Source organism: Gallus gallus, chromosome 1 (genome assembly GCF_016699485.2).
Source record: "Gallus gallus isolate bGalGal1 chromosome 1, bGalGal1.mat.broiler.GRCg7b, whole genome shotgun sequence".
NCBI lineage: Eukaryota > Metazoa > Chordata > Aves > Galliformes > Phasianidae > Gallus > Gallus gallus.
Genome location: NC_052532.1, coordinates 29415778 through 29434154, shown reverse-complemented (window position 1 = coordinate 29434154; position 18377 = coordinate 29415778). Strand labels below are relative to the sequence as shown.

At 40.1% G+C, this 18377-nt stretch overlaps 1 protein-coding gene across 4 annotated transcripts in view; it reads right to left on the bottom strand.

Annotated features, from left to right (window-relative positions):
• Positions 1-3864: 3864 nt before the first annotated feature.
• PDZRN4 (PDZ domain containing ring finger 4) overlaps positions 3865-18377 on the bottom strand; it is a 246615-nt gene continuing 232102 nt past the window's right edge. For all 4 annotated transcript variants that reach the window (XM_015282412.4, XM_040648075.1, XM_416030.8 and 1 more), the window contains 3 exons: positions 17395-17496; positions 13909-14025; positions 3865-5635 (listed from right to left, as the gene is read on the bottom strand). In XM_015282412.4, the coding sequence (XP_015137898.2) occupies positions 4109-5635; positions 13909-14025; positions 17395-17496 (1746 nt within the window). In that variant the 3' untranslated portion in view covers positions 3865-4108. The remainder of the gene's footprint in view (positions 5636-13908; positions 14026-17394; positions 17497-18377) is intronic.

Sequence of the window (18377 nt, the reverse complement as noted above, 5' to 3'; positions counted from 1 at the left end):
TCTCAGAGCACACCACCACTGGTTTACAACAGCTGCTCTGTTTTGCTTTAGCCAAACACTGCTCCACATCATGTACATTTTATTCTGACTCCTTGGGAGCATTTAATGCCCTGAATAAAGCAGTAAGCCCATAAAAATGGATATTAATAGATCACTTAGCACATACATGTTTGCGATTAGCAGTTAAGAACCCAAGTAAAACAAATGCAATTCCAGTCCTGAGCCAGGATGTATTTTAGCGAAGTAGCCATGCCATGCAGGAAGGATGCTGCTGTGTAATTTGTAGAAATGGAATTTGGACATAAAACATTTGTTTAAAAAGAAAAAGGAAAGTCAGCCATCATGGTATTAATGAATAATTCAGTCCCCACTATTTAGAACATAATGCTAACACTGCTGTGTCATCTCTTCTGAGCCCTATTGTGGCAAGGCAATGCATCAAGCAAAGAGTAGTTTCCATCTCTGCTCCCATTCAATTCAGACGTGTTAGCAGTTCCTTTCTTTCAAAAAACACAATAGCCCGACTCAGAAGGTTTAGTTTATTGACATGAACATACTAAAAATATCATTTTCTCTTTAAGGATACTTACACCAGAGAGGAAGATCCAGTGATCCCAGAAATTCCAACCTTACTTACGGTGGCAGTATAGTTTTCAAGGGGCACAAGAGAACTCTTTTTACAAGGCCATCTTGCTAGCTTCTTGGGAAGAATTACCTCCCACAGGTCTCAGCTGGGCATCAACTCTGGAAGAGGGATGAGTGGGATATTAACTTCTTCCGCAGCTGTGATAACGCACCTATGCAGCTCCTCACTGCCTTTTGCTCTGTCCTAGAGCTGCAAGCAACCCTCTTTGACAAGAGCTGGTCTTGTTCCAGTCGGAAAGCATTTCTATTTTTATGTCCCATCATACAAAAATAGGTAAATAAAATCGTTCTCACGACCAATAAGACATTATTACTAAAAGATTTATGGCAACAGAATATACATTTATTTCTTCTCTTTTAATGTGCCTTGGTGCTAAAATGTTATTTTCCTCTTTGAAAGTTACTGCATGTGGAAAAAAAATATATACAGGGACAAACAGCCTTGAATTTCACTGGTAGACAGCTGCTGGGATGAAGGAGCACAGTGCCGAGTCCTGCCAGCTGTGAGCAGCAAAACCCTTGGCCGCCTCTCTGCCCTGCTATCACAACCACAGGCAGCATTGCAACCCAGCGCAGAGGCCATGTGGTTATTTCCTGTGCTTCCAGAACTGATCAAGACACTTCATCAGGGCACAACTCAACGCTTTTTCTCCCAAAGACTGCTTAGAGAAGAAAGGAAACGTCATTTAATAAACACTGCTAAGGCTTAGCAGAGAAGAAAGAGGAGGAAAAGTGCCAGATGAAGGATTGGGCAGGGACATGGGAGAAGGAGGGAGAGGATGGGCAGTTCTGGCAGGCAGTGTCCACATGCCACGAGGAGGGCTCAGCAGGACCTCAGCTTCACAGTGGGCTCTACAGCTCTGACAATGGCCTGGAAATGTTTTTTTTTGGGGGGGTGGGTAGAGGGGGGGGGGGGATGCGTTAGTTATGTTATTATTTTCTTGATGCATTAGTTAATATTGACTTACATCCTTTCAATTTTGCTGCCCTCCTATACAGTTATCTAAACTGACAATTTAATCCCTATGATTTTACTGTTCTTTTTTTTTTCTCCCAGAATAAAATATCGTCTATCACCCCTCAGTCTTTGCTTTGTCTCTCACTGAATATCAACAGAAGAGCTCCTCAGATTTGAATGCATTTCCATTTACAGTATCTTGTATATCATCTCTATAAATATTTTCCCCCCTAATTATTTCTATTACCTAAAACCCCGATCCAACTACACCTTGTCTCTAATTTAGAGAAGGAGTTTCCTAAATTTATTTCTCAATGAAATAAATTAATGACTACATTTTCCGAAGATTCCCATTTTTCTCTGAATTTGGGCAATGTACTATTCTGTTTCAGAGCAGATCTGACTTATGACTTAGTAATAGGGAGAAAACAGTAAGTCCTGTACTTAAGAGAGAGGCATCGCAATAGCCATTATCTGGAGCTGATGATAATTGAATTCTGATTAGGAACAAGATCTGCTTTTAAAAGTGTAATTATTGAAATGCAGCAAAGGAAACGGTGACATCTCCATGCTTTGATGTCTTCAAAAGAAGAATGCGTATCTTTCTAGATGACTCAGTCTGGTCAAAGACGGTTTATTGGATCTGTTGGAGGAACAGTCTAGTAACAGACCCTTGAAATGACTCTATTATCACCTTGCAATTCCCTTTGCTCTTGGATTCCAAAAATTTTCTACTTTATTAAGAAAAAATGGAAGTATTCTTCATTATGCGTGAATGACAGTATATTTAGCAGAGGATTTAGAATGGTATTTTCCTAAGACTGATATGGAGAATATTCTGGCTATCAAACTGTGAATTGTGAGTGGCATATTTTTCCTAAGCACTCAGGGAGTTGTGTTCTTATGGTATTTATGTGCCTAGAGATGCAGATAGCACTGCCAATGCCTACTGGTGCCAAATGTGGTTAGAAAACAAATGACTGATTTCCAGAATTAAAGACTTTGGAATAATGTGTATTTCTGCATCTTTATGCATATCTTTTAAAGCTTGATGCCAAGAGAATTCAGCACGTAATCCTGTTACTGAATACATATCAGATAAGAACCACATTGTCTGGGACAACAAAAATGGGGTTATTGAGCAAAAGGTTTCCAAGCCCCACTAACTGCCCAGGACTAGTCACTTCAGTTTGCTGTGACTCACTGGGATGCCTGAAGCAGCAGCTTAGAAGATGCCCCATTGGCAGCTGAGATGCCTTTGCCATAGGGAAAGACAAGGACTCCACTGGGCAGCAGACAGCTGTCCTTGCTCCCCATCACCAGTCAGCCTCTGGGGCACTTCCAAACTACCTGGATCTTCCTCAGCAATAAAATCAAAGTCTTAACTCCTTTATTCATTCATTCATTCTCTATTTTTTTCTTAACTCATCTTCTATGAAAATGTCAGTGATGACCACTGTTACTTTTCATGAATGAGATGTGGCTGAAAGTTAGCCATGTGCTCTGTTTATATTTTCTATGTGTAGAACAAATACCAAGCTCAGCCAGGAAAATGACCCAAAATAGCTACCCAGCAGCATAAAGCACAGCAATGTATTAAACAATTATTAAAGCGACTAATAATAGCAGGTAAGAAAAAGCCAGAGAGCCAGACAGAGCATCTCACTCCTATGTGTCCTAAAAAGTGCAAAGCTAATTCCCAAGAATAGTCTATGGAATCGTGTCTTATGTTCTTGAAAGATATGCTAAAGAAAATCAGGCATGGTGGAAATAAATCATCCTTTAGAGGCACACAGTCAATTGAAATCAAACAACTTTTCACCTTTCTTTCTTAAAGATAAGCAATAATTTATTTCTCTTTCATCTTCACAATTACCACAGACTGCCTAGCTACATGACCAATGCTACTACAGAACACAGGAGAATTGTCCATCTACACTTTACTTGGACAAATACAATTGCAATTTATAGAATAAATGTACTTACTGTACAATGTGTTGTTGGGAAAAGGACGTTCTTATCTATAAGACTGGATGTGGTGTATGATTTCTAAACAGATGCAATCTATGATGTAAAACTTCAACAACTTGTTAAGCCAAGGATAGAGTATAAAGCATTTTGTTTTGGTATTGTTACTAAAGTAGAAAAAAGAAAACTAGAGAAATAAATCCGGATCTCAATTCAGGATATGTATGAGGTTAAGAAATTAATTGGCTTCTCTGCTTTTTTTTTGTTTGTTTGTTTTGCTTTTCTTTTCTTTCTTTCTTTCTTTCTTTTTTTTTTTTTTTTCTACAAATGAGTAATATGAATACATTGCAGGATAAAGAGAGACTGCCAGATAAAGAAGGTACCGTTATATGAAAAACAAATGAAAAATTACCAGGTAATTTTGCTTACAAAAAAGATCAAACTATAAACAGTCACAAAATATATAAAAATGCCACATTGAACGAGGCAATCGTACTCTACCTAAACTGGTAGTATACTCTCTGAAAGAAGCTGCGTTCATACAGTAGTAACTGATAAAAAGGCATTGTGCACTCTTGTGCCATCTGGAGATTTAGCACCATGTGTCATCAGTTCTTGGATTGTCATCCAGTTGTCCAAGATTTTCTTGTTTCTCTTTTTCATCATCTTTTTGTGACTTAGTTCAATAATGTTAATTTCCTTTTTGCCCTCGCTGCCACTCTGTGGACTTTCCTTCAGACACTCCAGCCTGCTACGCATCATGAACTCCCGTCGCCTTCTCTGCTCCTTGGCTCGCACCAAGTGCTGCTTCCGCTCCTCTTTGCTCCAGTAGCGACCCATCTTCATCTCGCTCATTGTATCATCATCTGTCGTCATTCCACTGCGCTCTTCTTTAATTTTTAAGGCACGTTCCTTTAGGATTCTGTCTCGAACTGGTCTCTTTGTGATATACCTTGTCCCATCGCTCCTTATTTTCACTTTCCATTCCATCTTGGGTTCCGCACACTTCTGTGAGTCTTTGCACATGCTCACCAGGCTGAGCTGGCTTTGGGCATATTCCACAGCTGACTTCTGCTGGATCAGCTGCATGTAGCTCTGATAATGCTTGGCATGAGCAGGTATATTCCCATACCTGTAAGAAGAGCTGTGATATGGGGACAGGTAGGGAATGTGTTCGGTGCTCTGCTTTTCCTGGTCTGTGAATCTGCTGTTTTCTGATGCCAGCACTGTGCCTTCAGCAGTGCTGTTCTGCTCAGTGGGTTTGGTTTTGACTGAGACTGTTTCCTTGTTGCTTTGTCCTGAGGATGACTGATTAGCCACAATTGTGCTCCTCAGGTTTTTCCTGTTGGTGATGCTGATCATCCTCTGGAGTGAGTTGTCTGGTGATCGCTCCACAGTCAGGGGGGTGCTCCGGCAACTTTCAGCTGTATTGTAGGCACTGGAGCTGTCCTTGTCTGACTTCTCAGGGTGCTCCAGGATGTCATCCAGTTTGCCTCTTTGTACGTCTATGCTGGTGTTATAATTCCTGAATCCCTCATCATGTAAAGCCCAAATGTCTCCATACTGATCCCTCACTTTCTGGAGCCGGTGAGCTTGCATGATATTCTGACATTCGAGTTCAATGTTCCTTAGCTCCTCATTGAGTAGCTGCAGCTCATGCTCCACTCCATCTTGCTCTCTTCTGTTGCATTCTATTGTGCTGCTTGAGTAATACAGGTCATACTCCCCGTGGTTTCGAATCTTGCACTTCAGTTCCAGCAGCTGTCGAAATCTTTCACACTCCTCCTCCGGGTTCCCTATGAAATCAGATTCAATGTATTCCCCTGACACAAAGCTTTCATTGCACTGGAGCTCAACACTTCCTAATGTGTCTTGGCTATGACCCAGCTCTCGTTTGTTCTGCAGAGTTGCACCGTTCTGCTCTTCAGGTGCATTTTCTTGCTCTGAACTCTCATCATTACGCAGACTCTCATCTGTAGGTCCCACCCCACTGTCCTTCTCATGATTGTTGGATGATGAGGTTGCAGTGTCTGTAGTTCCATCCTCCTCCTCATGCTTCTTTGGCTAAAAGAATAAGCAAATCAAAGTGATTATCAAATACAGATCACATTACAGGAGAATATTTTCCAGCTCTGTTTTGCTTAAACTGCTGGAGTCTGATTTAAACTGAATTAAAAGAGATCACTAAACAGCAGTCCTACAGCTCATGGCTTTGAAACATTTCTGAGAGTCATGCTGTGGTGGCCATACTGAGAGAAGCAGATGAATTACAGCACTAGTGACATATTTTCTAAAGTCCGGAAAGAAACATTTCCCTCTCTAGCTAAGCCACCTCTTTGTAGTGCTTAAAGATAATGATCACCAGATGGTGCACTGTTTTTGATTCTGGATAATGGCCAGAGACTGGTGGAGCTGAGATCTTCTCAAACTTGGAAAAAAGCTTCAGTGCTTATATCACTTAAAAAAAAAAAAAAAATAGAGCAAGCAGCCAATCTAAGAATGACTAGTGCAACCTAAGAGGGTATGAAAAGACTTCTTTCATCAGTGGAGCTTTTTTTTTTTTTTTGACCTGTGGACTCTTTATAGTCTCCATGAAGATGATAAAGATGGGCAGTGCGGAAGATTGCAAAAGGCCAGCCTGTTCTACTACACCCTCAGTGTCCCTCTTTTGTACTTCTTGCATTCGGTGCTTCCTGCATTCAGCTGTCTTTTTCTGAAAGACTGTTCATTTTGAATTCCTAGATTTTGCTCAAGTAGACCTCTCTCTCGTGCATCTCTGGAGATCATTTCTATTCCCTAGATGGAGTTTATATTCCTTAGAAATAAAAACAGCCTTTTACCATTAAGCATACAACACTGAGTGCTTGCCATGGGCAGGATGTCAAGCTTTTAAGCTGTTGTTTTTTAATTAACACCCAATCACTGTACCTAACCTATTTATATTCTCTTAATTCAAAGAATGTGAAATAATGTCTCTTTGAAGAGACACATGCTTTTTATTTTTCAAACTGGATATGAAAAGAATTTCCCTCTACTCCTCTTAGAGCGTAATCAGCCAGAGTGCAATTTATATGGCCTACTCGCCAAATCTAAGTGCATATAGTATCAACCAAATGCTTTTTTTTCTTTTAGGAGGTACAATTGCATAATTATGTATAATGGTAGGAATAATAATGGGAGAAAAAATGGGAGAAAAATTATGGGAGAAAAAATCTACAGTGCACCCAATTATGGGAGAGAAAATGGGAGAAAAATTATGGGAGAAAAAATCTACAGAGTGCACCCAATGAAAGGAAACAAATTCAAAGAGGACACTGTTATAATTTCCTTTTTCTGTCTTCGACAGACAGTAAAACAGGATGAAAACACATCTCCTATCTCCTCCTTTCTCTTGTCTTCTTGTGTACCCCATGATCAGGCACCTCTCAACTGGTTTCTTTTCTTCAGTTACAAGGAAAAAATAATGGCCTAGTCTGAGGAAAACAAAGATAACCTCCACCTCCAAATACACCGCAATAGTGGAATAAGATAAATATTGAAAGAAACAACACAAAGATAATCTAGTGTCTGTGATGGACCAGTTAAAAATCTCTGAAAGAATGTTTTAGCAATGTGTTCTCAGACAAGACTTGAAAAGAAATATTTATAATAGTAGCAAGGAGTTCATACTCATCATTTCGCACATACAATGTACAGCTAATAACAAAACACACAAGCGTTTAATTCTCATCCATCTTTGGGTGCCACACCTGCCAAATTTTTAAAAATTTCCTGGCACATACGTAGGTTCCCCAGAAGTACTGCCTCAGACTAACTTCCAGAGATACTACAACAGATACTAAGAACACAATAATACTACTTGATAGAGAAGATTTTCAGCTACAAAACAATATTTTTCAACATAGTCACCACCACTAGCTGTGCATTTATGCCAGCAATGAATAAGAGTCTGCCTGACACGCTCATAAAAATCTGCACCAGCAGAGGTGACCCACTTTTTCACAGATGCTATGATGGCATTATTGCTAGGAAAATATTGCCCACACACTCCATCTTTCATCACCTCGAACAGATGGGAGTCAGAAGGCACCAAATCTGGACTATATAGTAGGTGTGGTAGGACACTCCAGCCAAGACTGGCAATGTGCTTCACGGTCTTGGAGCTTGGCATTATTGTGTTGCAGGAGAACGGTTGTCTTCTTCACTGGCCTTACTCTGGAAGTTCAAACCTTCAGCTTAGTCAGCGCTATGATGTAGTGGTCAGAGCTGATGGTTTGTTCGCATTCCAGGAAATCCAGAAGTATCACTCCTCGCTTATCCCAAAAGACACTGCACATCACCCACCCACCAAGGGCTGCATCATGAAGTGTTTCTTTGATGTGGAATTCACATGCTGATACTTAATAGACTGCCGTTTTGACTTTGAAACATTCAAATGCTGCCACCATTCCAATGCACTGAAGCTGATATTCAGTTCTGTACACAGTTCCCTGGTTGTAATCCTCTGATTCGCATGGATGAGCTGATCAAGATGCTCTTCATTTTGTGGTATGACAGTTATGCACGGCTGTCTGGAACATGGCTTGTCTTTCACATTGCTGTCACCAATGCAAAAATGCATCACCCACTGCCTCACTATGCTCACACACAGTGTTCGGTCTCCAGAAATATTTAGCAAGAGTCAGTGAATGTCAATGGGTGCAATTTTTTCTGCATGTATGAATTCAATTACACACTCCTGCTTCATAAGCACCTCTGTGTCAGACCCCATATTGTCAGACTTCCCCTCTGCTGCCTTCTGTTGCAAAGCAGAAAACTAATGGAATACTGGTGGTAAGATTCAACCTCTACTGCCAAACCACCAACATCTGCCTCTGATGTCAGGGGCCAACACAATAAAATAGAAGGCATTACTTTTGGAGCAGCCATAGTATTTCCCCTATCTGAGATGCTGTCAGATCGTTCTACTTAGCCATTTATATGTAGGGGTATCTTGTCAGAGGAAGAGGGAATGTGAAGATTAGACCTAGTAACACTCTAAATAACTAAGTATTGCAGAATTATTCAGCAATAATTAATTATAATAATTTATCTAATTTTCTTTCCTCAACTTACGCACTGCTGCAAGAGAGCAGCAGTTTATTTTTGGTTGTTGTTGTTAACGCTCATTAAATATCCAAAGTGGTTGCAACAATTTAGTTTTCTATTCATGAATATCTGGAGAAGAGGTGGGATCACAAGTCTTCAGGCAACAGCTGTTTTTAAGTTACAAAATTTCAGATTTTACACAGAGAAAAACTCACTGCCTACCAAATTCTTCATGAAAACCCAGGGTAATCAGAAAGAAGGGCAATCCAACCAAGGAAGTGTCTAGGGCATTCATCAGAAGTGCTGGAGATTTGTGTTTAGTTTCTTTTTTTTTTTTTTTTTTCTTATTTACCTCTTCCAAGTGAGTGCTGCTATATAAACTATTCTGGTCCCCTCTTTCACCTGCTTCATTTAACGACTGACACAAGGTCAGTCCACTGGACCTTGGGGTGGCCTTGCTGCAGAATAATGAGCAATTTGGGTGCCTGCCTGGATGTCGTGTACTACATCACTAGTACATCACTAGTGAGGGAGGATGGCCAATATCCCCTTGCTGACACCGATGGGGAGTGACACAAAACAGTTTGTGTCTATGTGACTAAACTCAGCTTACATTTCAGAGTGGCTTATACATATTGTGTTAGAACAGCTATACAGCTTCCAGGTGCTGAGCCACATCATATTACTATAGGGCTTCCTCTGGTATCTCCGGCATGGTGCCACACCACCAGATGTTTGGGTATATCTGATAAATCCTTTAATGTATCTGCTTGCACAGGCATTTAAAGAAACTCTACAGTATGGGCTCATGCAATCAACACTTTCAGAATTTGGGGCTCATTTTCTGTACTACTTTAATCAACAATTTAAATTTTGCTCCTACAACTTACACATGATCTAGATGGAGTGAACATAATAACTGCCATCTACTATGCATAATCAACACACACACACAAAAGATGTAATTAAAGTAAAATCCGCCATTCGAGTCTATTGGAAATCAAATGGGTTGGATTCACCTGATCAAAAGTAAGTGTCTACTGTACAGACACCTGAATGGAAGGTAGTCACCCTGGATTCCTCTCCCTGTCAAGAAGAAACAAGTGTCTGTTTAGATTCTTCTCAATCTAAAGCAGACACTAAAAATAAGTTAAAATCTTCCCCAGGAAATAGATACATGCAACCATTTCAAATAATAAAACTGAAAGTTTGTGTGTTTTTGAGAAACTTTTACAAAAATCCTCTGTGATTTATGTAAGATAGTTCCTGGCTTTTCTGTTCTGGACTTGTCATCTCTGACGGAGACCCTGAACATGTGCAGGCTGAGCAGTCTTTTACAGTATGAGATTATTTTCATTTTATTTTGAAAGGTAGCAAGCTTAAGTTCAGGTTCAGTCCCTTTTGCAAACCAGAAGACAGTCTTCAATTACCAATGTGCTGCTTTTGTCCATGTTATCTATTTCAAACAAAGTGTTTGTTTTCAAACGTACACTGTCAATCTTGGGTACCATTATTTCTGTTTGAAATACCAAAGGAATCCTTGGGCCTCATCTTTGCAGTGAGCACTCAGATAATGAGAATGCAAACCTGGCAGTGTGTACAATCAAACAATAAATGAACCACAAAAGATGCTCCAGCAAGCATTCATGCCTATAAAATGGCTAATCTTGCAGGAATTTGGGCAATGTTCTATTCTCATTTTACAACTTAGGATGCATATTGTGATTCTAAACCCATGCTGCTACTGAAGTTTGAAAGCAGTGAGATTCGGTCAAGGCTTTTAATCAGCCTGGGCTCCATGATCAGTCTGAGAGTAAAAGGGAGGCTGACCACAATGAGAGGAATCTCCAGTGACAGGCTAATCATGAGATACACCCATCACAGGGGAAGACTGGAATTGATTTCAGTTGTGCTTTAGAAGGTAAAATGCTCTTCTGTAAACAGTGCTGTTCTTTTGAAACAGACCTCTCTCAAAGGAAAAAAAAAACAAAAAGAATTTCCCCCAGATATTTTCACTGCACTTCAGCTTTGAATGAGCGGGAATGAATTGTTTTATCCAATTCTTTCTTTTCTTAATAGGTTTTGATATATTCCATGGTACTGATAAGAATTTCTGCATGGCAAATGTACGGTATTCATATCAAAGTTATCACTTCTACACAATGGGCCACAATGTTCTAATGGGGAAGGAATAAAATGAATTATAAAAAATGAAGAATTACATATTTCCTTTAGGTTTTTTGGAGAAGATACAATTCTTGATTAAATTCCACAGAGTGGCTCAAAAATACAAAAAGGACACGACTATCCACTTAATTCTATACCATTCTTCTTTTACAAACTACCAATTTTTTTCTCTGACAGCTCACACCACATGTTAAAATGGTGTTGGATAAAAAAGATCCATATTTGGAAGGATAGCCTGCTACTATACGCATTCATTCCTGCAGATCATAAGATTCATGATGGCCAGTGATTATGAAACCAGAAGACTGTGTTCACAAAAATTAATGCTAATGTTGCAGCAAAATCTCTGTGGCCAACCAGGGAGCTTAAGGCTACTCAACTTGGCCACTTGCAGCTGCAATGAGAGCAGTTTCATTACTCCACTGTATTATATGATTCACCGGAAAACTGCTTGATTTCCTAGCCTAACAAGGCTAGGAACAGAGTAAAGAACTAGTTTTCTGAGTTGCTGAGTCATTACATAGAGTCTGGAGAGACAGCAGCTGTCACAAATTACTAACGCCCCATTACACATCTAGCTGCATTTGGTTGATTCAATTACTCATCAGAAGGGCAAAGAACTGTCTGGCTGTCCTAGAATTACTTCAAGCAATGCAATGTCAGACACCTACTTACAGACCATAATCTTTTCAAGTGTAGCTCTCTTCTGCCATAATATAAAATCTCAATAGGGGAAAAATATTCCTACTCAAAGACCTCAGTGGGAAAAAAAAAATCACACAGTGTTTGATGAAACTGCCACGTAGAACATCACCATTCAGTAATGAACACTAACCACAAACCAAATTCAGTAAAAAAAAATAAAACAAAAAAAAACAAAGTTTGAAAAGACACTGGGAGTGGAAAATCACAACTGCAATTTCAGAGGTCCCAGAATGTTGTGCCAGGGGTTAAAAAGGGTTTCATGGCAGATCTGATCAAAGAATTTTCCTCAGAAGAGAGTGAAAATCTCTCTGCACGAAGCATAATGCTTGGCAAAGAACAAGTGTTCTTTCTGACAGGAAATCTTTGGGTACTCAAGCTACAATTTCTGGTTAAAAAAATAGAAAAAGATGCCAAATCTCAGGTCAGGCTGGTTAGCAGTGCAGTATTTAGCACATTCAACTTGGGAAAGCAAGACTTGGATCACTGCCTGGAAAAGAGAATCATAACTAAAAGGCCATTGCACATTCCATTGTAAGGCTCCCTTCACCTCTGACACTGGAGTTATTCCACTTGGTGTGAATAATTAAATGCTTGTAAGATCAAGGATTTGTAATCTGATCTATCATATTCCAGATAATAGACTTAATTGCTTAGCTATTCTATCAGTGTCTCTGTCCCAATGAATATTTAATTTGTGTAAAGTGAATAGATTTAACGGGAGTTATCAACAGCATCAAGGTAGGAGGAGAGGTGGGGATGGAATAGGCTAGAAACAAGTTCAAGTCCCCAGCATGGATGAGGCAGTGCAGGATTTGAAGCTGGGTCTCCCATCAGACAAATACTGTGAGCAGTTCTGGATTCCACAATATAAAGATGACATAAAACTACTAGCAAATACCCAAAGTAAGGCTACGAAGGTGGTGAAGATTCTAGAGGGCAAGGTGTATGAGGAGCAGCTGAGGTCCCTGGGTTTGCTCAGCCCAGAGCAGAGAAGCTGAGGGGAGGCCTGATGGCTGCTGCAGCTCCTCACAGGGAGCGGAGGGGCAGCGCTGAGCTCTGCTCTGTGTGACAGCGACAGGGCCCGAGGGAACGGCATGGAGCTGTGTCAGGGGAAGGGCAGCTGGGGTTCAGGAAAAGGGTCTGCAGCAGAGGGTGGTGGGCATGGAACAGGCTGCCCAGGGCCGTGGGGATAGCACAAGGCTGTAGGAGTTCAAGGAGTGTTTGGACAATGCTCTCAAACATAACAGCGTTTGAATGTTGGGTGGTCCTATGTGGAGGCAGGAGTTGGACTCGATGATCCTCGTGGGTCCCTTCCAAGTTAGGATATCCTGTGAGTCTGTGAAATAAATTCCCTGATATCCAGAAGAAGGAAGGCTCTCAGAGTCTCTCCCTCTTCACTTCAAAGGAAAATGCCTCAGGCTTTGCTTTCAAACAATTCAAAACAGGGAAAAAAATTCAAGTTGGAAAGTTCTGTGGTTAGAAAAAGAGTTTTTCCCCAGCTGCACACACGCAGAAGCTAGGAGATGTGGTGGGATATTATGTCCTTGGCTCCACACGGGTGTGCATGCTGACAGATCATCTGCTTCAGGAACGGATAAGGTCACTTACGCCTTTCACAATGAAGCACAGTTTTATTGAAGATCCTTTGATTAAACTGTACGACTGAGGGCTGCACGTGTAACTTTGCCAGAGCTGCACCGCTAACAGCACATATGGGCAGATGAAAGGATAGCAGCGATCTGAGACTGTGTTAACAGTATGCATCTTTGTTTCCATTAACAAAACAAATGATAAACAGTGCACTGCTGGTGTAAGAAAAATACACTTGTGTTACCAAAACACCTGTTGTTTCTTTTAAACGCCTCTTCCATCTCATTTATAAGTTAGCTTACATGCTCCCTGGTTCGTGGGCTGGCTCATACTTTGCATGTGTACAAAAAGAGTGGCACCCATCCCAGCTCAGAGCTCTACAAGCCACACCGATCCAATTCACTAATTCATCACCATAAAGCCCAAAGACTTCAGAATCAAAGAAAGCAACAAATATTTGGAGAGCCCAGAAAAAAAGAAAAAAGGAAAAAAAAAGAAAAAAAAGAAAAAAAGAAAAAAAAAAAACCCCGAGAGAGAGAGAAATCTGCACTTATCAGAGCTTCCCAAATCATTTGGTAAGTTATCATACTTGGCCCCAATATATTGTTCCCTTCTGCTTTACCTACAGCATAGTGTAGTTCAGAGCATTTTAGAGATAAAATTCTGCCAAAGCTTTTGACTCCATTTAACAGTGTACTATTTCATTCTCTATTAGTATGAAGTATACCCAGCAAAATTTCAAATGACACACTTAGTAGCAGTCCTACCTGCTCCACCTCATTGGCTGTGTACTGCATCGCTTCATTATGTTGCTCTTCCAACATTTCCAAGTTCAACTCCTCCAAGAATTCATTCCTTTCATCATCCAGCCACCCTTCCTCCAGCTGCAAACAATACATTAGTACATTATATTATGTCAGCAAGGACACACGCTAAAATAGGGTAAACCCGAATGGCAATGCTTGACTAGTTCTTTTTATCATAATGATTCACTTCAGAAAGCCAGGCGGTAGGACTCCGCTTCTCAAAAAAGGAAGAAGAAAGATAAAAAATGGGACTCTCATGCCTTTTATCCTTTCTTGAAACAGTATGACTGATTTTCTTTCATAATGAAGGAGACTGCACAGCACAGACATTTTCTCTTTTCAAAAGGTATGAAAGGCACAGTGCATAATCCTGAAGCTGTCATGTTCATTACCGCCAAGAGCCCCAGCGCTGAAAGAGCGGCATCATTACTAATAGGGCCATGAGACAGCCGGGTGCTTTCTCTCAACAGCCTCCACCCCAGTGCTGTACCCTAGTGCTGCACCCTCAATAACAGCCTTGCATTGCATTTCTACTGCAATTTCCCCATTGATCTTCAAGGCAAACAAACATAGAGAGGATGGCAATAGGCAGATGTGGTGACTGGAAGGGTAGTTATAGTTGTTCTTACAGTGTGCCTGGAAACAAGCCTTATCTGTTTGTGTTTTCCCTAAGTGTAATACTTGATCATTCAATGAAGACAGTCTTGCAAAAGGATAGGAGGGAATGCTGCATTTTTCATCTAGTGAGCATACCACCCTCTCTCCACATCCCATTTGCCCCCTTCACAGCTTTCTACACTAACAAAACCAGCACCCCTGCCCTAGAATGCTCCTCTTCTCATTTTGCTCATTGTGCTCATGTGTATATGGCATGTGTCCATTTGTATTTGTAATCCCTCGCCAGATGGTGCACTGCACTGAAAGGGAAAATACCAGTCAATGACACTCCTGTAAAGGCTGTAATGGTGGGAAAAGAGCAGAAGGCAATATTTATTGTTCTGTCACTGGTAAAAGAACTGGAAGAGGAAGGTGACAAAAGGACAGCACATTCCTAAGCACTTGACAGTGACAACAGTACCAACTATTCATGTCTCAAGGCAGCCAGATCAGTACAACACAGGTCACCACCTCCAGCAGAAGTGCCACCACGGCATCAAAGCACACTTAAGCAAATCAGCAAGTGGTAGTTCAAAACTACATGGAGAGTGATCAGTGTTGTGTGGTACTTACTTATGCCTGAATGCTGGTAGGATATCACTGTTTCCTTCAAAATGTCTACTCTGCTTTTGCCAAACATAAATCTTCCATAGTTTTTCTTGGCAAAGTCAGCTCAAGGTTAGAAGGAAGGAGGCTTTTTTTTTTTCTTTTCTTTTCTTTAGGACATGTAATTTTTGTTTGTCCTTAAAGGGACTTATAAGCCATTCTCTGAAACATCTAGTATTGACCACTAGTTTTGTTTACTGTTCTCACTTGCTTTTCCTCCCAAGGAAAGCAGGAACACAGTCCTTCTCTACTATGAAGAATGCAGTTTAATTTGTCACATTTGAGGAAATTGCAAAGATAACAAAATCTGGAGAATGAAAGATGGATCTCACTTGGGTAAATCTGCTGCTTTGATCATGGCAGGCCATGAATTTAACTTAATGTGAATCCCTAAGATACACTTTTAGAATAAAGATAATATATACTTTAGCATACATGTGCACTACATTCATTCTGTGCACTGTACACATGTTAATTCACCTGCTTGTGCTATTTCTTTCCATATTGAACAGGTTAGGCACCCCTTTGGTGATACACTTCAAAACTTAATTATCCATCAGTATTCACCACACAAATACATGGCCAAAGAAGGTTTTCTTCCCTGTGGCCCAATGAATGTACTCAGCAGTCAGCCTTCAAGATTGCAATACTGACAATGCCTTTTTCTATCTGAAAATAAAAGCCTGCTTAATCCTTCTATCTTTTACCAGAGTCCAAGCAAAACAGCTAGCTGAAATAGGTTTGCAGCAGCCTGACTTCTGATGTACTATGGCTGTTTCTTCAGTTTTACATAAATATGTACTTAGAACATACAAATCAAACTAAACAAAAACAAACAACAAAAAAAAAAACAGCAAACCAAAGAACACTGTGTCATGTGATATGGAAGAAGCATCAGTATGGGAAGCAATAATGGTATGAGAAAGTAATTCCTTATGTCATATCAACATAATTTTTCTAATGTTCACCAATCTAAACAAATACAGAAAACAGACTTTCCCTGAGTATGCATTTTATTAGTTGGTGGGTTTCTGTCTCCTATAGAACAACAAAATCTGAGTGAAAAATCAAAAAATAAAAATGTTGAAAAGTCTTTAAAACTTCTGCAACTTCCAGTGTGAGCTACAATTTCACAATATACACTGGTGCACAGCTTTTTTTGCTGTACAGTATGTCACCATCTTTATGGGAATTGCTCAGATTGATGAAAAACATAAAGGAAATAAATGCTGAAATTGTGAATCTTACATAACTACTGGACTGAAGTGGAGATTCCAAGTGGCACTGAATTACACTTACTCAATTTCATTTATACAGAGTATGCAGCTAGCAAAACTGAGAAATATCAGATCAATATCATAGGAGACAAATGGCAACATAACCAACTTTGTTTGAACTGCTGACAGATGGAGAGAACAGTGACAGTATAATGTCTCTTTTGCTTTGCAGTGGCTTAAAAACAGCATATAAAGGGAAGCACAAACAGTACTCTTCTTCCACTCTACCTCTCCTTTAGTTTGATGATCTACCTAATACCTCCCCCTGCAATGATATAAAATATTCTTGGCATGGCATAATTTTCTTTTTAGCACCACTGAAATATTTCTAAAAGCTTCTGAAAAAGCACCTCCTGAGATATGATTTGTAATGTACCAGCATTATTTTGTGACCAGGGTACTTTGAAAACTATTAGATCCAGAGCTGCTGAATGGTACTGTAGTGAAATTTCCATAACTGGTACATAAATGAACAGTTGCTTACAAGTGCATAGAATAAAAAGAGCCATCACCAGTGAAAAACTACAGCTTTGAGTAAGCTTGTATAAATGACTGAGGTAAGCATGGGAAGTTTATCCCCAGAACAACTAAGAATCATCAAACAAGCAATATATAGTTTTCAAGTTCTACTTCATATTTTACTAATATCATATTAGTGCTGTCAGCTTTATTTGTATACCTGCTTATTTTGTCTGCTGAAAATAATTGCTTAGCTTTGGGCAAAGAAGCCCTGGCAATATCACATAATTTCCTCTGTTGGCTATAAAGGGGCAAAGCTCTGCAACTATCTTTTTCCTCCTTTTGTTAGGAACTTTGGCATTCCTCCTTCTCAGCAGTTCATTTCTTACAGTGACAGTGAAGTACAGTATAACCCAGGTCCTGGCTCAGTGCATCTATTTACTCTAACCTGCAGTTCTGGCCTTGCAACCAGCAACACAATTTTCTTGCATTCATCACTGGAGAGCAATGCCACTGCCTCTTCTCGGTTCTGGACATCTTGCCCATTAATCTAGAAAACAAATGAAAGTGGCACATTAGTTTCTATTTCCACAAAGCAACACACAATAAAGGGCAAATATCAGCTCATTTGTGGTGAATGTATGGACAATGAAACTCGCACAACGGGCTCATCTTCAGCCCCTCAGTGGTAAGTGCCTTCACTCAATTATGCGCTTACTGTAAGAGCTGTATCGATCGCTGAAGGATGGCGGACATCAGAGGAAGCAGTTATGTTCATAAATGTCCAACCTGCGCCCTGGTAACATACATCTAGCAACACAATTAACCAGCCCCTGACAGGTGACGTTCATCTTTCTTCGTTCAGAGTAATGGAAGTGTCACTCTGAGATAATAGTGCTGGTGGAAGCAAGACTGGTAATACCGCAGCTGAAATCAGTCACACTGTGTGCGCATAGAGGGCCAATTAGGGAGCTGCAGCATTATCTCTTGCCAGGCAATACTTACAGGCCACTGCTTATTGCTGCTCCATTTAATCATTTCATATTTGTGTGGACAGATTAGTATCCAGAATCACACAAAACATATGTATCCCCCTTGCCAAGGGGTAATCAAAATAGAAGTAGTTCTCCAATAAGAATGTGCTGTTCTTGCTACCTTTCTGCTGTTCTATCACCTCATCGAAACAGACATGGCTGTGACTATGTGCAAATTGTATTTTCCATACGTATTTAGTTTTGTCCGAATCCAAAGAAGTGGATTATTCCAATCGTGGTAGTGAAAAAATAATTAGTCTGTTTGAAAATGGGTGAAAACAAAATGGGAAGATAGAAAGATATGAACATTTGGGGCAAATAATACCGTGCCCAATACTTCATCTCTCATAAGTAGCAGGAATTTCCTGTATGAAAAGTAAAGAGAATGTTATACTTC